The 15,977-nt window shown below is 34.4% G+C and overlaps 1 protein-coding gene across 10 annotated transcripts in view; it reads right to left on the reverse strand.

Annotated features, from left to right (window-relative positions):
* ANKRD31 (ankyrin repeat domain 31) overlaps nt 1-15,977 on the reverse strand; it is a 56,468-nt gene that overhangs the window by 3,492 nt on the left and 36,999 nt on the right. For 7 of the 10 annotated variants that reach the window (XM_090132669.1, XM_090132666.1, XM_090132668.1 and 4 more), the window contains 6 exons: nt 15,848-15,929; nt 13,449-13,545; nt 10,659-11,586; nt 8,905-9,045; nt 8,420-8,516; nt 7,889-7,960 (listed from right to left, as the gene is read on the reverse strand). In XM_090132669.1, coding sequence (XP_089988795.1) covers nt 7,889-7,960; nt 8,420-8,516; nt 8,905-9,045; nt 10,659-11,586; nt 13,449-13,545; nt 15,848-15,929 — 1,417 coding nt within the window. Of the gene's footprint in view, nt 1-7,888; nt 7,961-8,419; nt 8,530-8,904; nt 9,046-10,658; nt 11,587-13,448; nt 13,546-15,847; nt 15,930-15,977 lie in introns of those variants that run through there. The other 3 variants (XR_016462315.1, XR_016462316.1, XM_031609323.2) reach the window with 3 other exon arrangements.

The raw sequence follows: 15,977 nt of genomic DNA on the forward strand, positions 1-15,977 counted from the left end.
ATGCCCACAGATTGTAGGTTAAGTACAGAAAAAATTCTTTGCAATGTCTGAAGTTATTTTAAAATCCTTTTTGAGAGATCATAATTGGAGAAGAGACATTCATTTTTTACTCTTGGAAACAGTTCTTCTAGTGCTCTTGCTGCAACATTCTATCTCACACACACAAAAAAATCTAAAATAGTATCTGAAAATGTAATAAAGTTATGACCATGTAAATCTATTGATTTTTTTTCCCTTGCAGTTGGTGGTTTTCTTTGCTGATTCCTCTGGGTAAAACTAAGTCTTATCCATTGGATTAAGATTTTGTAAATAAAATATAAGTATTATATGTACAACGTTACTGGAGCGCATAATTAAAACCTCAAAAACTCCTGAATCTCTAATTTTCATTAATTTCAGGTAACAGTCAACAGCAAAATCACAGTAACATATACACTTCAATCTTGTTCTCTTTGGTACTGACTTTGGTCTTCAGTAACAGAGTTTTCATATCCACATACATTATCTTTTTCTCCAGTGGGGATTGATCAGTTTTTTAATGCTTATTCCTTGCGTTCCTTAATCCATACTCTGAAATAGGTGACTAACATTCCTCCTGTTTCCATTTTTCTTTCTCAACTCTTCTTCCCTTTTCTCTCTTTGCTTATAATTAAACATTTTAATATACACTTTGAAGCTTCCATTCTCCCTTTTTCTGTTAACTCTCTTTCCCTTTTGAAAGTTGTCTTTGTAAGTGACTGGCAGCTTAGATGCTTTTAACAGTACAGAAGTGCTTCCATATTGCTATCCAAAACTTATCTGTACGCCTTAGGTGCAGAAAAAAAAATCTAGGTGGATGATTTGCACATAGGCAGGATTTTCTCTGTTTTACTACTTTCGTTGTCTTGTGAGGTGCTCTTGGTTTTCTTCCATCTTTGTAAGCTGGAAGATAAATTGTCAATCAGTATCAACATCAGAATGAGCCTTTTTTTTCTCTCTCTTTCTCTGTAAGCCTAGGTGCTCTTTCCATCCTGCCTGCCAGTGGCTTTTACATCTGTGTTGGCATCTATTTCAGCCTTATAGCTTTGAAACTATTCTGAAACAGTTTCAACTTTTATCTTCGTTTTCTTACAGCTTTACAAGACATTGCTTCTGTGCTAAGTAAGAACCTGAAAACGCTATTTAAGGAAAATTCCCATTACTGCTGCAAAATCATAAATGTCAGGCCAGAAATTCCAGCTGCATAAAGGTTAGTCACAAAAGATTGCTACTTCTGTGCAGTCATCACATTCTGATCATTACAAAAGAAGAGCCAGTTTTAAAAATGTCTATCCCAACATTTTTCCCAATAAGATAGTGCTGGAATCACACAGATACTGTAAATCACTTTTTAACTATTATACTGTTCAAAATTATCTTAGAAGGAATTTAAATGTTCTTGCACTTCAACCATCAGCATATCTGAGTCAACTTACAGGCATTAGTCAATCTTAGTCAATAGTTAATGTTTCCATAACACAGGTGAAGATTATTACTACTACCGAGAGAAAGCCTAATTAATTTGTGACATCAATAGTGAAGTCACAGAAGATGTTATCCATCTGACTCAAGTGGATCTGTTTGGTGCAGTTAGTTTAGATGTGGCCTACAGGTGCATTAGCAAAGAGAAGATCTAAGGACAACACACTTAAAGAGAACAGCATTTAATCTAGAATTCCACTCTGAATATTTAAAACAAAAACAATCTTAAGAGATTTCAAGTTTCTTGGGCCTTATCTGCATTCCACTCAAGAACTCAAAACAGAATACACCAGTTGTAAACCAGGAATCCCAATAGGCATTGGCCCTTCACACTAAGTAAGGACTTGGAAATGATAGCCAGCACCTCATACAAACAACATTTTTAGATCCTGTTACTCTCAAAATGCTGAGACTGAATGGAGGCATACAAATTCTTCCCAAGTTAGTGGTAATCTTGGAAATTACTTATTCATAGTTGAAAAACAGATGTCTGTGGAGACAGTCATTGTTAGACTGATCACTGTTTTTGGTTTTGTTCTTTTTTTCCCCCTCAGAAAGCTTTTTCTTTCTTCCAGGTCTCTCTGCATTTCTTGATTCACTTCACGTGTTGGATATCTTCATTCTGACAAATTTTTCCTTCTCTGTATGCTGAAGTCTAAGGCTTTTGCAAACAAATGAGTAAGGAGTGATCCCTTTCTAACAATGAGACATGTAATCTGCATCAGATATCTGAAGGTAAGGAAACCCTAGAAGATACAGGCCAGCATGGAGTTTGGCTACTTTGTGACACTTTGTGTCTAAACCCATCTTTTTCTTCAAAAGCTAACTTATCAGATGCTGTATTTTTGTTAATATCCTTTGGAAAAATTTGAAGACTATTTATCACATCTTCTAAAATAAATCATTTCAGTTTGGAAGTTACTTAGTGAACTATAATGCCAAGTTACTTTGTTGTACCACTAAAATTGAACCAGAATTTGCACGGCAGTAAGTTGGAATTTATTTAATGCTTCACAAATCATTATTCTATTATGTTGCTGCTAGAAAAAAAATGTTAGATTTGAGAAAGGAATGTTTCTTCCTCTACTTAATAAATAATAACTTTTCTCATAACCTCATTCTTTCTTTTTGTCCTCCAGCAAGACTGACAAAAGCAATGTCATGAAGCAGGAGAAAAAAAAAAAAAAAGAAGAAAAACACACAACAGGTACCTAGATTCACTTTTCTTTGAATGTATTTCAAGTATATGGAAGTATTGTTCCTACAATACAGACTGGGAGATCTTATACTTCCTGGAGAGATACAGTTACTATAAAATCTGTTTCTAAATGTTCAAAAAATGTATTAATAACACGTCACAGCTCTCCTGCCAGCACTGTCTAGATAAGTGGCATAAAGACAACATGTCATTCTCCATTAAAACTTTTGCCCAGGTCATAGCCTTGTACAGTGACCTTTTTTCCTCTCTATTACATACATTAAGTACATGCACATTAGCCAGTAACAAATATTCTACATTATATAATACTGTATGAACTGCTACTCATCAGGGTCCTTGTACCCTGTACGTGTTTATTAAGATATTCTAAATTTTTTATTTACCAACATGAGGAACTCAAACCCTCAAATCTATTACAGAAATAGAATGTTAAAATATAGAAATACAACATTACCTACAAGGATAAAGAGAGAACAACCGAAGTATCAGCAGATTTTACTGACTTTACTGCAGCTGTAATTTAATTTTTCCCAAAAAGTTGAGAGGTATGATTGACATACATGCCAATATCAATCTTAAAATGTATACAACTTCCCATAAGAGAATACATCTTCAAGATTGAATTTATTATTAAAAAAAAAAGAAAAAAAAGAAAAAAGAAAGAAAAAAAATGAAAAGGAAAGAAATGTAGTATTTTAAAACATGTCTAATTCCTTTTTTCTAACAAATATTTTTTACACAGCTGCCCAATGGACTTTCAATTCCTGGACTGAATCAATGATTCTATTTAAATATCAAATTACTGAGATCTCTAACAACAAACACATACACTAGATATCCTTCATTAAGGGTATGATTACTCTAAAAAGGATTTGGAGGAAACTACTTCTTGTCCTAACAAACACTTTACAGGTTCCCACCACCAGTTTGTCTCTTTTCCAATTTATTATTTTGATTTATTATCTTACTTGATCAGCCAATAATTTCCTTGTGTAATCTTTTGGAGGACAAATACACAATTGCTTTAAATTTTTTAAAGCTTTCTATAAAGTCTGAGTTTTATATGACAAGTCAAGAAGCACCCCCAGGCCAATGTATGGTAATTAAAAAGTAGCACTTCGAAATTCGCACAACTTATAGTACATCGCTACAGATTAGGAGAAACAGAAGACAAAGCAGAAATCTATTTACACAGCTCAGGTCAAAATTGTTAGTAGAAATCCTATAGCTTTCATTCACTAGCAAAATCCAGAGGACCTGTGATTTGCTCAGTGGATTTTAAGTGCAGCATCAGAACAATATTTAGTGGCTTCCCCTAAGCTATTATTGTGTGGTGATTTAAACACTGAACTTTTTTTCTGTAGGAGATTTGTTCCAACTTTGTTAAAATTCAGTGCTGGGAAAAAAAAGTGATATAATCAGAATGCTCATCAAGTTAAGGTATTTAGGTAGTCTCCTAAGTGCTTTAATTTGACACTATCAAGACTGTGGAGTCAAAAAAAAGTCTCCTATTCAAAAGCAACACAGCAAGCCTTCCTCTTGCTGTTAATTATACTGCCTTTCTTTAACACTTCTAAGTAAGACAGGAAAAGACAGGTACATACTAAGAAGGTTATCTACAACAGCTCTGTTTTTCTCAGTCTCTACACGACCACCAAAGCAGATGAAAAGCAGCTGCATGCAGCTGAAAGGCCAGATATCAAAGCATTTCTTTTACAACTTTAAAGTAAAAAGGCCACACAGCCACTGTTTAAAGCTCTTTGGAGTGAGTTTACTTTTAGTGAGGTTTCTTAAGGAAATAAAATTCCTGTACACAGGAAAAACAAATCACTATTGGTGACCACATGTCAAGGGGTAGAACAGCTTATAAAGAGATGCTGTACAATGTATATCCGTGAAAATACTCAGAAACTGACTGGAGAAGGGCTGAAGCAACATTATCTAACTTGTAAATTAGTCCTACTTAGACCAAGAGGCTGGACTGGAGATCTTCAGAAATTCTATCTGACCTACATTAACCTACGGTTCTGAGTCACCCTGTTACCTTTGAAGTAAAATGCCAGTTTCAGAAAAAAAAAAAACAACTAAGATATAAGAAATCACAGATATTAAATTCTTAGAATTGGCTTCTATGACATTACATCCTTTAGAATTATTTTCTTATTTTTCATTCCTGGTCTCCTCAAAAGTGAATTTTGTTCTGTTCTCATTATCCACTCAACTCAATACACAGTCACACAACCTTTTACCTTGCTGATAGTCACATAAGAGAAGGAAACGTTTTGGAAACGAAGAGTATGTAGATGAAGCAAGCCTACACTTCAATCAGGGCATAAAAAGTTACTGGAAAATGCAGCTTTGTAAGTTTTGCTGACATAACTATTTGCTTCTTTGTAAAGTATGCAATTACCCAAAGCAAATCTCTGGACCTTGAAAGTACTGGAAAATATTTTTAAACATTTTGTCTATAAGGTACAAAGGAGAGAACACAGAATGCATTCAAACATAATAAAAATAAATTTTTTGAAGCCAGAATTCAAATAATAGACTCGCCATGAAATAACTCTGAGATGGAAAATTATTCTGGATAGAAGTATTTGTTTACAATCTCACTGCTTCTAAAATATAAAATACAAAGAATACATAGTATATGACCCTGTGGTTTACAGGAATGTGAATAAGGACACGATCTAGTTAATGAATATTTTATTATAGTATCTATATATTTACATATATTTCTACATTCCTAAGTTCTTCTTTTATTCCTTAGAACTGTTGATAATGGTGATATGCGAATAATACCCAATCCAAAATTCAGATATGCAGACTCATGCTCCTTTAGGTCGTGACATTTGTTTTAAAAAAATAAACTTTGGGTGCCCAGTTCTCATCCTGATTTTTGAATTACTAAATAATATTCATCATCTTTTCAATCTTTCTTCCAAAAATACTAATATAATAATACCAAATCTTATCAGTGAAAGCAGTTTCTGACATAATTGTTTAAGCCTGGGCAGAATCTGGAGCTCTGAATTAGAACTCTGAGGAATTCACAGTTTAAAGTCTAAAGGAAAATTCTTGCTAATATGCACATGCATTATTTACATGTACTCCAATGTTATATCTACATGATATAGAAACACTTCATAGTTTTGGTCTTATTCCAGGGAGCACTTAATTTGCATTTAAATATTCTCCTGTCCCATCAGCAGCCTTGGTACCAGAACTCTCTGTACTGCACAAGAATAACAAAACAAGATCAACTAGCAAGAAAACTGCTAGAATTATTCTTCTATCATTTCCCAGCACTAGTGAAGACGAAAACAAATACTAGTTAAAAGTCAACTTAAATCAGTTGAGCTTTGCATTTAGAATTTATTCAGCATGAAGCAAAGAAGCAATGGCATTATATATCTGCATTTGTTTTCTAAGAACCACTCAAGGGGCAAACAATATAGCAAATCCATTTTTGGGCTATGTGGGTTGTGAAGGCACCAAAGCTTCCAAAGCTTCATTTAAGAGACTCAAACACGAGATAAGTTTTTGAAGAATTTTCCTTCCAAAGTGAAAATCATTTTTCCATAGTTTGCTATGGAAATATTTTCAGCCAGAAATCTGAAGTTTCTCCTCAATTGGATACAAAAAGCGAATACAAAAGGCTTGGGTTCTATAAGCTAGAAATGTGGAAACTGTTGGTTAAAATTTTTCAAGGTATCCAGTGCACACCAAGCAGTTCTTCCTTTACTGACAAGAATAATTGCATTAGATACAACAAAATCTACATTTGAACCAATATTTCTGTGAATTTTGAACTTGTTTATTTTATTGTATTACAAATTTTTATTTTGCATAATCCCTACCTGTTTGTCAGAGGTTATCTTTGTCTACAAAGTGAACCTATTGCTGTAAGTTTCTAGATAGGACTGGACAATCAAATAACAGGCTGACAACAACCACACATGCTACATTACAGTTAAGTTAGCTGGTAAGCAGAACTACAACGAGTTAGTTGAGTGAACATGAAAGTGACTGGATGGTCATTTGTTCAGTAGAGATACACAACTCCTATGAGCTGCAACATGTAACTTTTCAATTAAAATCACAGGGAGTTCAATCTGGTAGGGAGTTTGTTTTATTGGGTATTTTTTATTTGTTTGGATTTTTTTTTTCTTTTTTTGAGTGTGTGATTTTAAAAATGGCAGTTAAGACATTCAGTTTAACTGTTCACTGCTAACATCCACACACAAACATAAAAAAAAGTAAGCTAACAAAGTATTTTTTGCAGAAGATTCTCAGCTCAAGGGTTTACTGCATCTTTTTCCCTGCAGCTAAAGGTCTTGCAGATGCTTAAACAACGCTTTACAATGTGAATACAATTTCAGTTCATAGTGTCTGACACAAATTTAGAAACTTCACCTCCCATACGCTTGTTACTGTTTCCCACAGCAGACCTGACTGACTGCAGTACAAAGTGACACTGGCCATTCAGGGTTTGAGATGACCACTTTGCCTTTGCACTGTAGTTGAACAGGGCTCTTGGTCATGCCTCTGTGGTATAATCAAAGGCAGTACAGGCGGAAATGCTACCTGAAATGCAGTAAGCACTGCTGAATACTGCTAATACTGCCAACAGCGTTTAACGTGCAACTAACATAAAAACATAATACTGAAAACAGAAATTTAAAAGCTCGGTGAACTCCCCAAAGATCTCAGCATCTTTAGTAACAATTTCCATTCCACTCTCTAAATTAGACTATATTACATTATTCCACAATGCTGTTGTATCATATTTCTCTACTTAAATGCAGGAAGTGTTTGTCTTTGTCCTTACTCAGTGGAGACATGTAACTGAACACTTCAAATGACACTGAGTTATTTTGTTAACTACATGAAAATAACAAGATGTTTCTAATTTGAATTCAAGAAAGTAAGTAGAACATATGGAGCTCTGAAAAACTTCAGTATCTCTTTCAGATCAATCCAATCCATCAGCAGAGCCATCATTTTTCCCCACTATGCTTTCCCCCGCCTTTGCTCATCCAAATCAATTCTGTTCCCCTACTTTCTTTTTTCCCTTGTGTATATGTTCTACATCCCCTGCCTCCATTGTTAGAGGCAGGAGATGTAGATTTTTTTTTTTTTTTTACCAGTTAGAAACAGAAATCTTACTGTTTAATTCTCTGGCAGTGGGGAGACTTTCAGCTGCTTCTCCTTCAGTGCATGGAAATGTTTTCACAGTTTCTGTTTATGACAACAATGAAGTCCACAATTAGTACTGCTGCTTCAACATGTTTGGATTTCCACCAACACACATTATTTGCGATCTTAATATGTACATACAATTAAAAGCTGTGTACATAACTGAGTTTCCAAAAGAGTAAACAAAGTATGAAATTAACTTATTAAAAACTTCACTCTCTCTATATTAAATATTTTAAAACAAGATTTTACATACATATTTTTATATAGCAATCAAGTCATTAGTAATCATCTCCTTCATGCAACTACTTTCTGAACGAAAAGTACTACTTTGAAACCCACTTGTCATTTATGTCACTATTTATGTTTCAATTCAGGGATCTGATATATGAATGTAATCTAAATCAGAGAGCAATGGATGAATTTTGGAATTTAAGCTCATGAAAAATTACTTTCTGATGCTTCAGTCATGGCGAATATTAGATTTTAAGTGGTATGTACCTGCAAGCTCTCTCTGTTGTGATGGTATTTCCAGGTCAATAGAAACAGAAGCATCTTCAACAACAAGCTTTGACAACTGTTTCCCACGATAAGCAACCTATAAACAAGATCTATATGGATAACTGTTTATTTTAATTGCTTTGAGGGTTTTTTGTTTGTTTGTTTGTTTTCCTGATAGGTGACAAACTTTCACTTTTCTTTTAAAATTCAGTTTAGGTACTTAGTAGTCTACATCTGGCAATATTAAACAGAAATTCTGCTGATTAAAATTCTTATTGAAAAAATGTTGTTTATCTACTAAGACCTCTAAAATAAATAAATAACACTACTTTTGCAACACTTATTCCTGACATTTTGATATCTCAAACTGTTGACTGCTTTTTTTTATTCTCTTATTTATTCTCTTTATTCTCTTTTCTTCATGGTGATGGTGACAGAGCACCAGAACAGGCTATATTATTTCTGTGTGTAAAAATAAAGCATACCTTGTTCCATGCATACTTCCATGTCACATAAATATCATTTCCTAGTAGGTCTTTAACCCATTGAACTGGATTCTGAAATATTTTGTTTTTACTTGTTTTGATCTTGCCATTTGTTAAGAGTGTGGCTTTGCAAGTGAATTCCTAAAAAAAAAATAAATAAATAGTTTTCAGCTCATAAAATAAAAAACCTGAATTAAAATCCCTAAAACATGGAAAAAATGTTGGACTACATAGCTGAAGAGTTGTAGCCAAATTTTTTTTTCCACAATAAATCAATAAAAATTCTTACAGCTTACAGTTTTTTACACTAAGTTAAATTTCGTTATACACAATACTGGGTAGTGTTGTTTAGTACATACAAAGTTAAACAATTAGAATAAAGGAATGATCCATCAAAAAATATTCAGCCACCTTCCACCATAACAAATGGTTTGACTCTGTCTGTAAGAATGTAAACTAAGATGTTTAACTAAAACACCTTGATGAACATTAAATCTAATTCACATTTATATATAGCATGGGTCCATAGTGCTAAAAAACCACATGCTGCCTTCTCAAAGCTAATTTAACTAAGTATTATGCACTAGCTATATTTTTTTTCTAAGAACATATGACTGTAAAGAAACTTTATGAATCACTTCTTTGCAATGCAACAAATACCGGCCTCTAAATTTCAATCTCTACAGCACTCATAGTTTTCTAAGACACAAATGTGTGCCATTTTCATTCTACTATAATCACTGATTTCTCTAAAGCCACAACATCAACATTTCAATATAGGGCTATCATTCCTTAGGACCCACATGTAATAAGTTGCACCAACAGATAACAGTCTTCAGAGAAAACACCATGCTAAATTCTTTATCCTTTAATTTAACCATCTTAGGGTTTGTAGGAAAATTACACGTCCTCCAATAAAAAGAAGAGCGTGTGTAGATCTATGACATAATCCAGTGTAGAGTTCTGTAACTTGCTAACACTGCTTTATGGACAGTGCAACAAACATAGCAACAAACCAGATGCTCTCAGAAGAAAAGCATTCCTGAACAGATTGTAGGTGCAGAAAAAGAGGTCTTTTCTTAACTAACTATATCTCGTTAGCTGAAAACAACCTTTCACATTCTAATTAATATGTTGCACTGGAAATTAACTAGCTCACAGATGGGAATTCAGTCAATAATTCCACCATTTACTCAATACTAAGACTGGTCCTCAGCATCTGTCTTAAAAGTCTGCTTTGTATTTGGAAACACGGGGGCATGTTTTCATATTAAATAGAGGTTGATTTTTCTTCATTTTTTTGCAGACACGGTTTGTATTAGACCCCAGAACCAGCTAGTGAGAAATCTGGCACACATTCATGTCTACCATGACACAGAGGAAATCCTTGATAGCTGCTTCAAAAAACTAAGTCATGAAAACCTTAACAGTCTCATCCTTTAAATTTGAAAAACTAGCAATGCACAGCCAACAATTCTACTCTGACTTTAGCAATAGGAAACACTAAGAAACTGATAATGCAAAGTTAAACACTTCTTAAGCAGTATTTTGTGTGTTAAAGTCACAGCCTAACCAGAAGACATTATCCATAACATTTTCTTTTACAACTCATAAAAGATCACCTGTAATTAACACTTAAAATTTTTCACTACTAAATGCTGACAATACAGACTACCGTTCCCCATTTTAATGTTGTTTTTTCCCCCCCACACAATTATTCATTAGTATTAGTATCATTATGTCTCAACAATTACCTTCAGTGTGAATTCCAAAACATTTTCTCCTGGCTTAATCATTCCCAATTCAAGAAGATCTATCAGCTGAAGTTTTTTTGTGTTTTTTCTCACATACTTCCTTTGTTTTTGTTCACATTCCTTGTAACCATAGTTCTGGAAAGATTTCTCACTAAGGTTTACTGGATAATCTGTGTTTGATGCAAAATTTGCAGCCATTGATTCTGCATTAAATGAGTTCCCACGACTCCGAAAGAACATTTCATGCAGATTAGGAAAGTTATCTGTGGATGCTGATGTTATTACTTGCTGGTGCTGTTGGAGAGCTTTTTTCTTATCTACATATCTGCATACACCCTCATCGGCAAGAACCTGCTGACAGTCACCACCTGGCTGACAAACATTGTTACTGGCAGCAGTGCTTTGGGCTTCTGAAATACTTAATGTGTTGGTCACTGAAGTGGGATCTAATAACTCATTTCCTTGCTCTCCAACTGGTATGTGATCAATGTCCTTTTGCTGCAAACAGTTAGTTTTAGCAGTGGAAGCTGCAGGTTTTGAAGGCAATGCCACTAACTCTATAGCATTTGTCAACCCTGACATGTCATAGAAGTAACATTTTCTTATCCAGTTTTCAGATGCTGAAGTGCTATCAGAAACCACTTTGCCTCTTACTGCTTCTTTGTTAGTTTCTGTCTCAGCCAAGCAGTTGTTTGGAGACTGGCTGCACTCCTGAGCTGAAAATATATTTTCTGAAGAGAGATGTGGTTTTACTCTGTTTTCATTAGGCATACTGGCACCAAGCCCTATAGCATATGTAACAACGTTGGGATTCATGATTTGCTTCTCTGAATCTGAAGCTCTGAACACTTGCTTTGTTTTTCTATAATTTTCTATTTTCTGGAGTAATTTCTTCTGGTTTTGGACAACAGTCAACAGATTCTTTTGCCTGGAAGAGAGGTTAGCTACTTGTTCAATCCATGCTTAAAAGATTCTGCTGAAGACCTACAGAAAATTTAAAAGTAGTAAAAAAACTCCAGAGTTACTGTGAACACAAACAGGAACAGCTTAACTCACTGAAAAGTGTTTCAAAGGACTTTATCAACCTCTAAAATACGAACAAAGCTTTTTTTTAATCATATCTAAAGTTGGTAATATATTAAGTTTATTGTTCAAATGCAAGGCTTTATGCACAAGAAACTGCAGAATCTTGTCTAAAAGTAAGATGCAAAGCACCAAAAATGCAGTAAAAACTTTATATCACTTCTAACTCATCAGGCTTGTATTATCACTAGTCAGCCTTTTATCACTGCAAATCCCAATAGTTCATTGAATTCAGTGCCACTGCTGCTCAAATTAGGAGTCTTTTTTACAGTGAGCTCAGAATAAATTCTTGAAGTTATTATCACATATTTTTTATGGCCTTTCACTACAAAATGCTTAGAGAAAATCAAAACTGTAATAATACTACCATAACCATTCAGACAAGGGGCAGAGCAGTTTAGAATGCTATATGCTAGCCTGGGAATCTCTTTCTTTTCATCAGGCCCAGCTTGGGTTGTCTCCCTTTAAGACTACTTTCCAGGGATTTCACCTCCTGCTGAAATGGGAATTCGTTATTTTCACCACTTCAGCATGAAAACGACCAGTATGACCCCATACTCTTTTTTCCTAATTCCACCTCACGGGGCAATTGATTGCACCACTGCTCTGACATCTTACTGGAAAGATAGAGGAGTACCACAAGGTGTGAGAAAAGGAACAGCAGCAAGATTTGCTTTAAACTTCACCAATAGCACAGACACCATGCAAGTAACATTACCCCACACTGGGAAGAGAGAGAGTGTAGAGGGGTTCAAGACAGAGGTACAGTGAGACTAGTTGGTATAGAACAAGGACAACTAAATTACAGTGTGACTGTATTAATGCCCAATACGGTGATATAATTAGAATCCATGATATGATCAACATAATCAGCTTATTATCAATCACTAATATCACTGAGTCTTCACAACTACAGAATCCTGGAGAATACTGTGACACTCCAGTAATTTTTCTTTGGTGAAATGTTGTTGCTTTATTGCTGTATAAATACAGAAGAAGCTGAAGCTAAAGAGTAAATATGAGGCAAAAATGGTATGACTGGAATGACAAGGGCAAAGTAACATACAATGTTTTTTTTCTCCTCATTTTTCTTAGGTAAGAAAACATTTTAGTATCTTCAAAGGAATATACAGAGATTGAGAAGTAATATATCTTCCTGTGCCAACTAAGTGAGCAACAGAAAGATAAAAAACATGATGATGCTTCCTTATCTTCTGTACATTCATGTCTTGTGTGGCAAAAGATTTTAAGTTACTTCTTTAAAAACAAACTGTACATCATATAAATCATTAAAAGGAAATATAATAAGATTTGAAATTTAGTTTATTACTGTTGATGGACAGCTGATGCATTAGGCATAGGGTATCTGCAATACCCAGAAATACTTATCAGTTTTCTTCAGAACACCTTTTTTCTCAATGTTAGAAGGCAGAAATTGTGAAAATATAGATTGTTTTGTCTTTGTTTTTAATTCATTCAATACCTTGTTCACAGTAATAGTTTGGAACCCTAAATTCTCTTGCATTAACTTTCCTAGTAATTCATGTAATCTGTGTAATTCTCCTCCTACTAGAGGTAACAGAAGCTAATATGGATCTGCAGCAAAGGCTGAAAGAAAATATTCTGTTCTGCTTTCAAAGCACTGTTACTAATCTCCTAATCACCTCTGTCAAAATCCTATAAATACAAACCTTGTATTCTACGTACCTGTATTTTTTAACAAGGGCAGCCCTGTCTGCTTTCTGTTCTGCAAACACTTTATTCAAAGTACTTTCTATCTGAGACATGCCTTGGGTAAACAAATCTGTCCATTATTTTGATGCAAACAGAAGGATGATAGTGATGATTAATAGAAAATAATTGTAGCAATAACACATTTAATATAGCAAAAACCACTGCCAAAGTATAAAAACATTGTTACAGCTTTACACAGCCATTCACAAACAGAGCACTTCTAGAGAAATTAGTCTCAGGAAGAACTAAGTACAAGTTTAATTTAAAATTAAATAGTCCAAGTATCAGAAAAGTTTGAAGTATCAGTGCCCAGTCTAGGAAGTTATAAAGGGAACAAAGCAGATTAAAAGAACTGCCTCATGGCTGAGAAGCACTGAAACCTTTTTGAAGTTCTTCATGTTGCAAGGAGCTACGTAACATAATTATTATATCATAGAATCATAGAATCATAGAATGGCCTGGATAAAAAAGGACCAGATCGGTCATCTAGTTTCAACCCCTCCTGCTATGGGAAGCAATCTGCAGAAATTACACAAGCTTAAGAAAGCAGCTAAAACCTTTATATCTGAAGTACACAATAATTTGATAATTGGAGCTGCTCCCAGTCAAAAATATGCAAAAAGCATACGTGCTTTATTCCTACATATCTTCAAATATGTATTACAGAATAAGATTAGAAATCATAAATTCTTATTCGCTATATTTTTCTGTAATAGGAGAAGCAGTTAATTATTCTTTGGATGCTCTCTTTTCTTATATATATATCATAAGAGAGAGTTCATAAGTCATGGCCAGCAGACACCACTGGAATAACACGTGAAACATACAATCCCTGAATGTATAAAACAGGAAAGATGAGATTTCCTTATGGAAAATGGGTAATTATATGACTAAAAAATGTATTTACATTTCAAATAACATATTTCATAGTACCTACCAGTATTTATTAAATTAGAAAGATATTAAAATACTACTCTAATTTATCATAGAGTCACAGAATGGTTTCTGTTGGAAAAGACTTTAAAGACAGTCCCATTCCAACCCCCATGGCAGGGTTGCCACCTGGCATTAAATGCCTCAACAGATGAGGCACCCACATTTTCTCCGGCCAGCCTGTGCTGGTACCTTACCACCCTGAATGAGTTTAAGGTAATTTAACAGAGAATCTCAGAGTAGTTTGTGCTGCATAAACATACCTCATTCTCTACTGTTAGTTTGTCAATATATTGTCATATACTTGTTCAGCCTTGTGCTTCTTCACAAGTAGTAATTATGATTTCATATAACAAGTAGCTGGATGATTAATACTTTAGTCAGAAGTGGTAACAAATCACCATGTCCATCTCACTTATGTCCCTAAACAGGAAGTCTGATACTTCTTATTTTCCTCATTCATGAAATTGTAAACATCTGTTTCACCTTATTATGCATGAAGCTTCATCATACATAGAGGATTCTGCCTAGCACCTGTCTATTTAACAAATACTTTTAAAGCAACTATAGTTTTAATTAACAGTTCAAACTTCGTAATTTTGACTTAGAAGCTGTAAGACTGTATAATTCCCTATTTCACATTTATTTTTGAAGGGATAAACTGATCCCTTTAAATATAATTTGAAAGCTTCAAGCTATTTTCAGGGAAAGAAGAAAGAAAATAACTTTCCTTCTCCAGCAAAACACTCTCATGGGCAGGAGCTGCTCAAAAATACACACAGTTCTGCCTAGATAGTAGAGGCAGTCTGGGAGAAACACACTGATCAAAGGCCTTCTTGCAGCAAGCTCTGCCACTTGAACAGTCACAGCCTCATCATCTAGGAAGTCAGTGTCACTTAGTAGTCTCTTGAGATTAATCTGGACTGAGATTCGGTAGGCCAAGTCAAATTACACAATCAGGCATCAGCATTTCTGAAACTGCCCACTATCAACAACACCTACTGTAAGATTTCTCTTTTCTCCCTCATTAATTATTTTAGGCTGCTGAAAAAGCAGCTGCAATAGAACAAAAATGATATAACCACTACTTTTACATACAAACAACTGTTCATGCTCATGGGGGGGGAGGGGCTTATCACTGAAGAATGCTGCCAACAGCGTGTGTTTTTTATTTGATGATCTTTTTTTTTCATACTATTAGTTTGATTTGAAACAAAATATTTCTGTGCTGCCAAGCAGCATGCTTTCAGTTTTTCATTCTTAAATAAACTAGAAGCATTCTAGGAAGAACAGCTGCTGGGAACTGGAATTAAAATCTTACTCTCAAGTTGTAATTTCTAGAGAAGTTATCCAAACAAGTTACTTGCAATACAACTTCTAAAATGATGGTATTCGATATTTACCAAAAGGTAACTGAAAAAAACTTGAATTTAATCTACCTGCATCTTCAGAAGTTCTCAGTTCAAGTAACAACAGCTCTTTCTGCTTCTTTTCAATATCTTGTATGGCAGCAACAGTATTCTATTAACAAATACATCATAACAAGAAGTAGAGTCAAATGCACTGTGT

Source organism: Phasianus colchicus, chromosome Z, assembly GCF_987193195.1.
Source record: "Phasianus colchicus chromosome Z, bPhaCol1.hap1.1, whole genome shotgun sequence".
NCBI lineage: Eukaryota > Metazoa > Chordata > Aves > Galliformes > Phasianidae > Phasianus > Phasianus colchicus.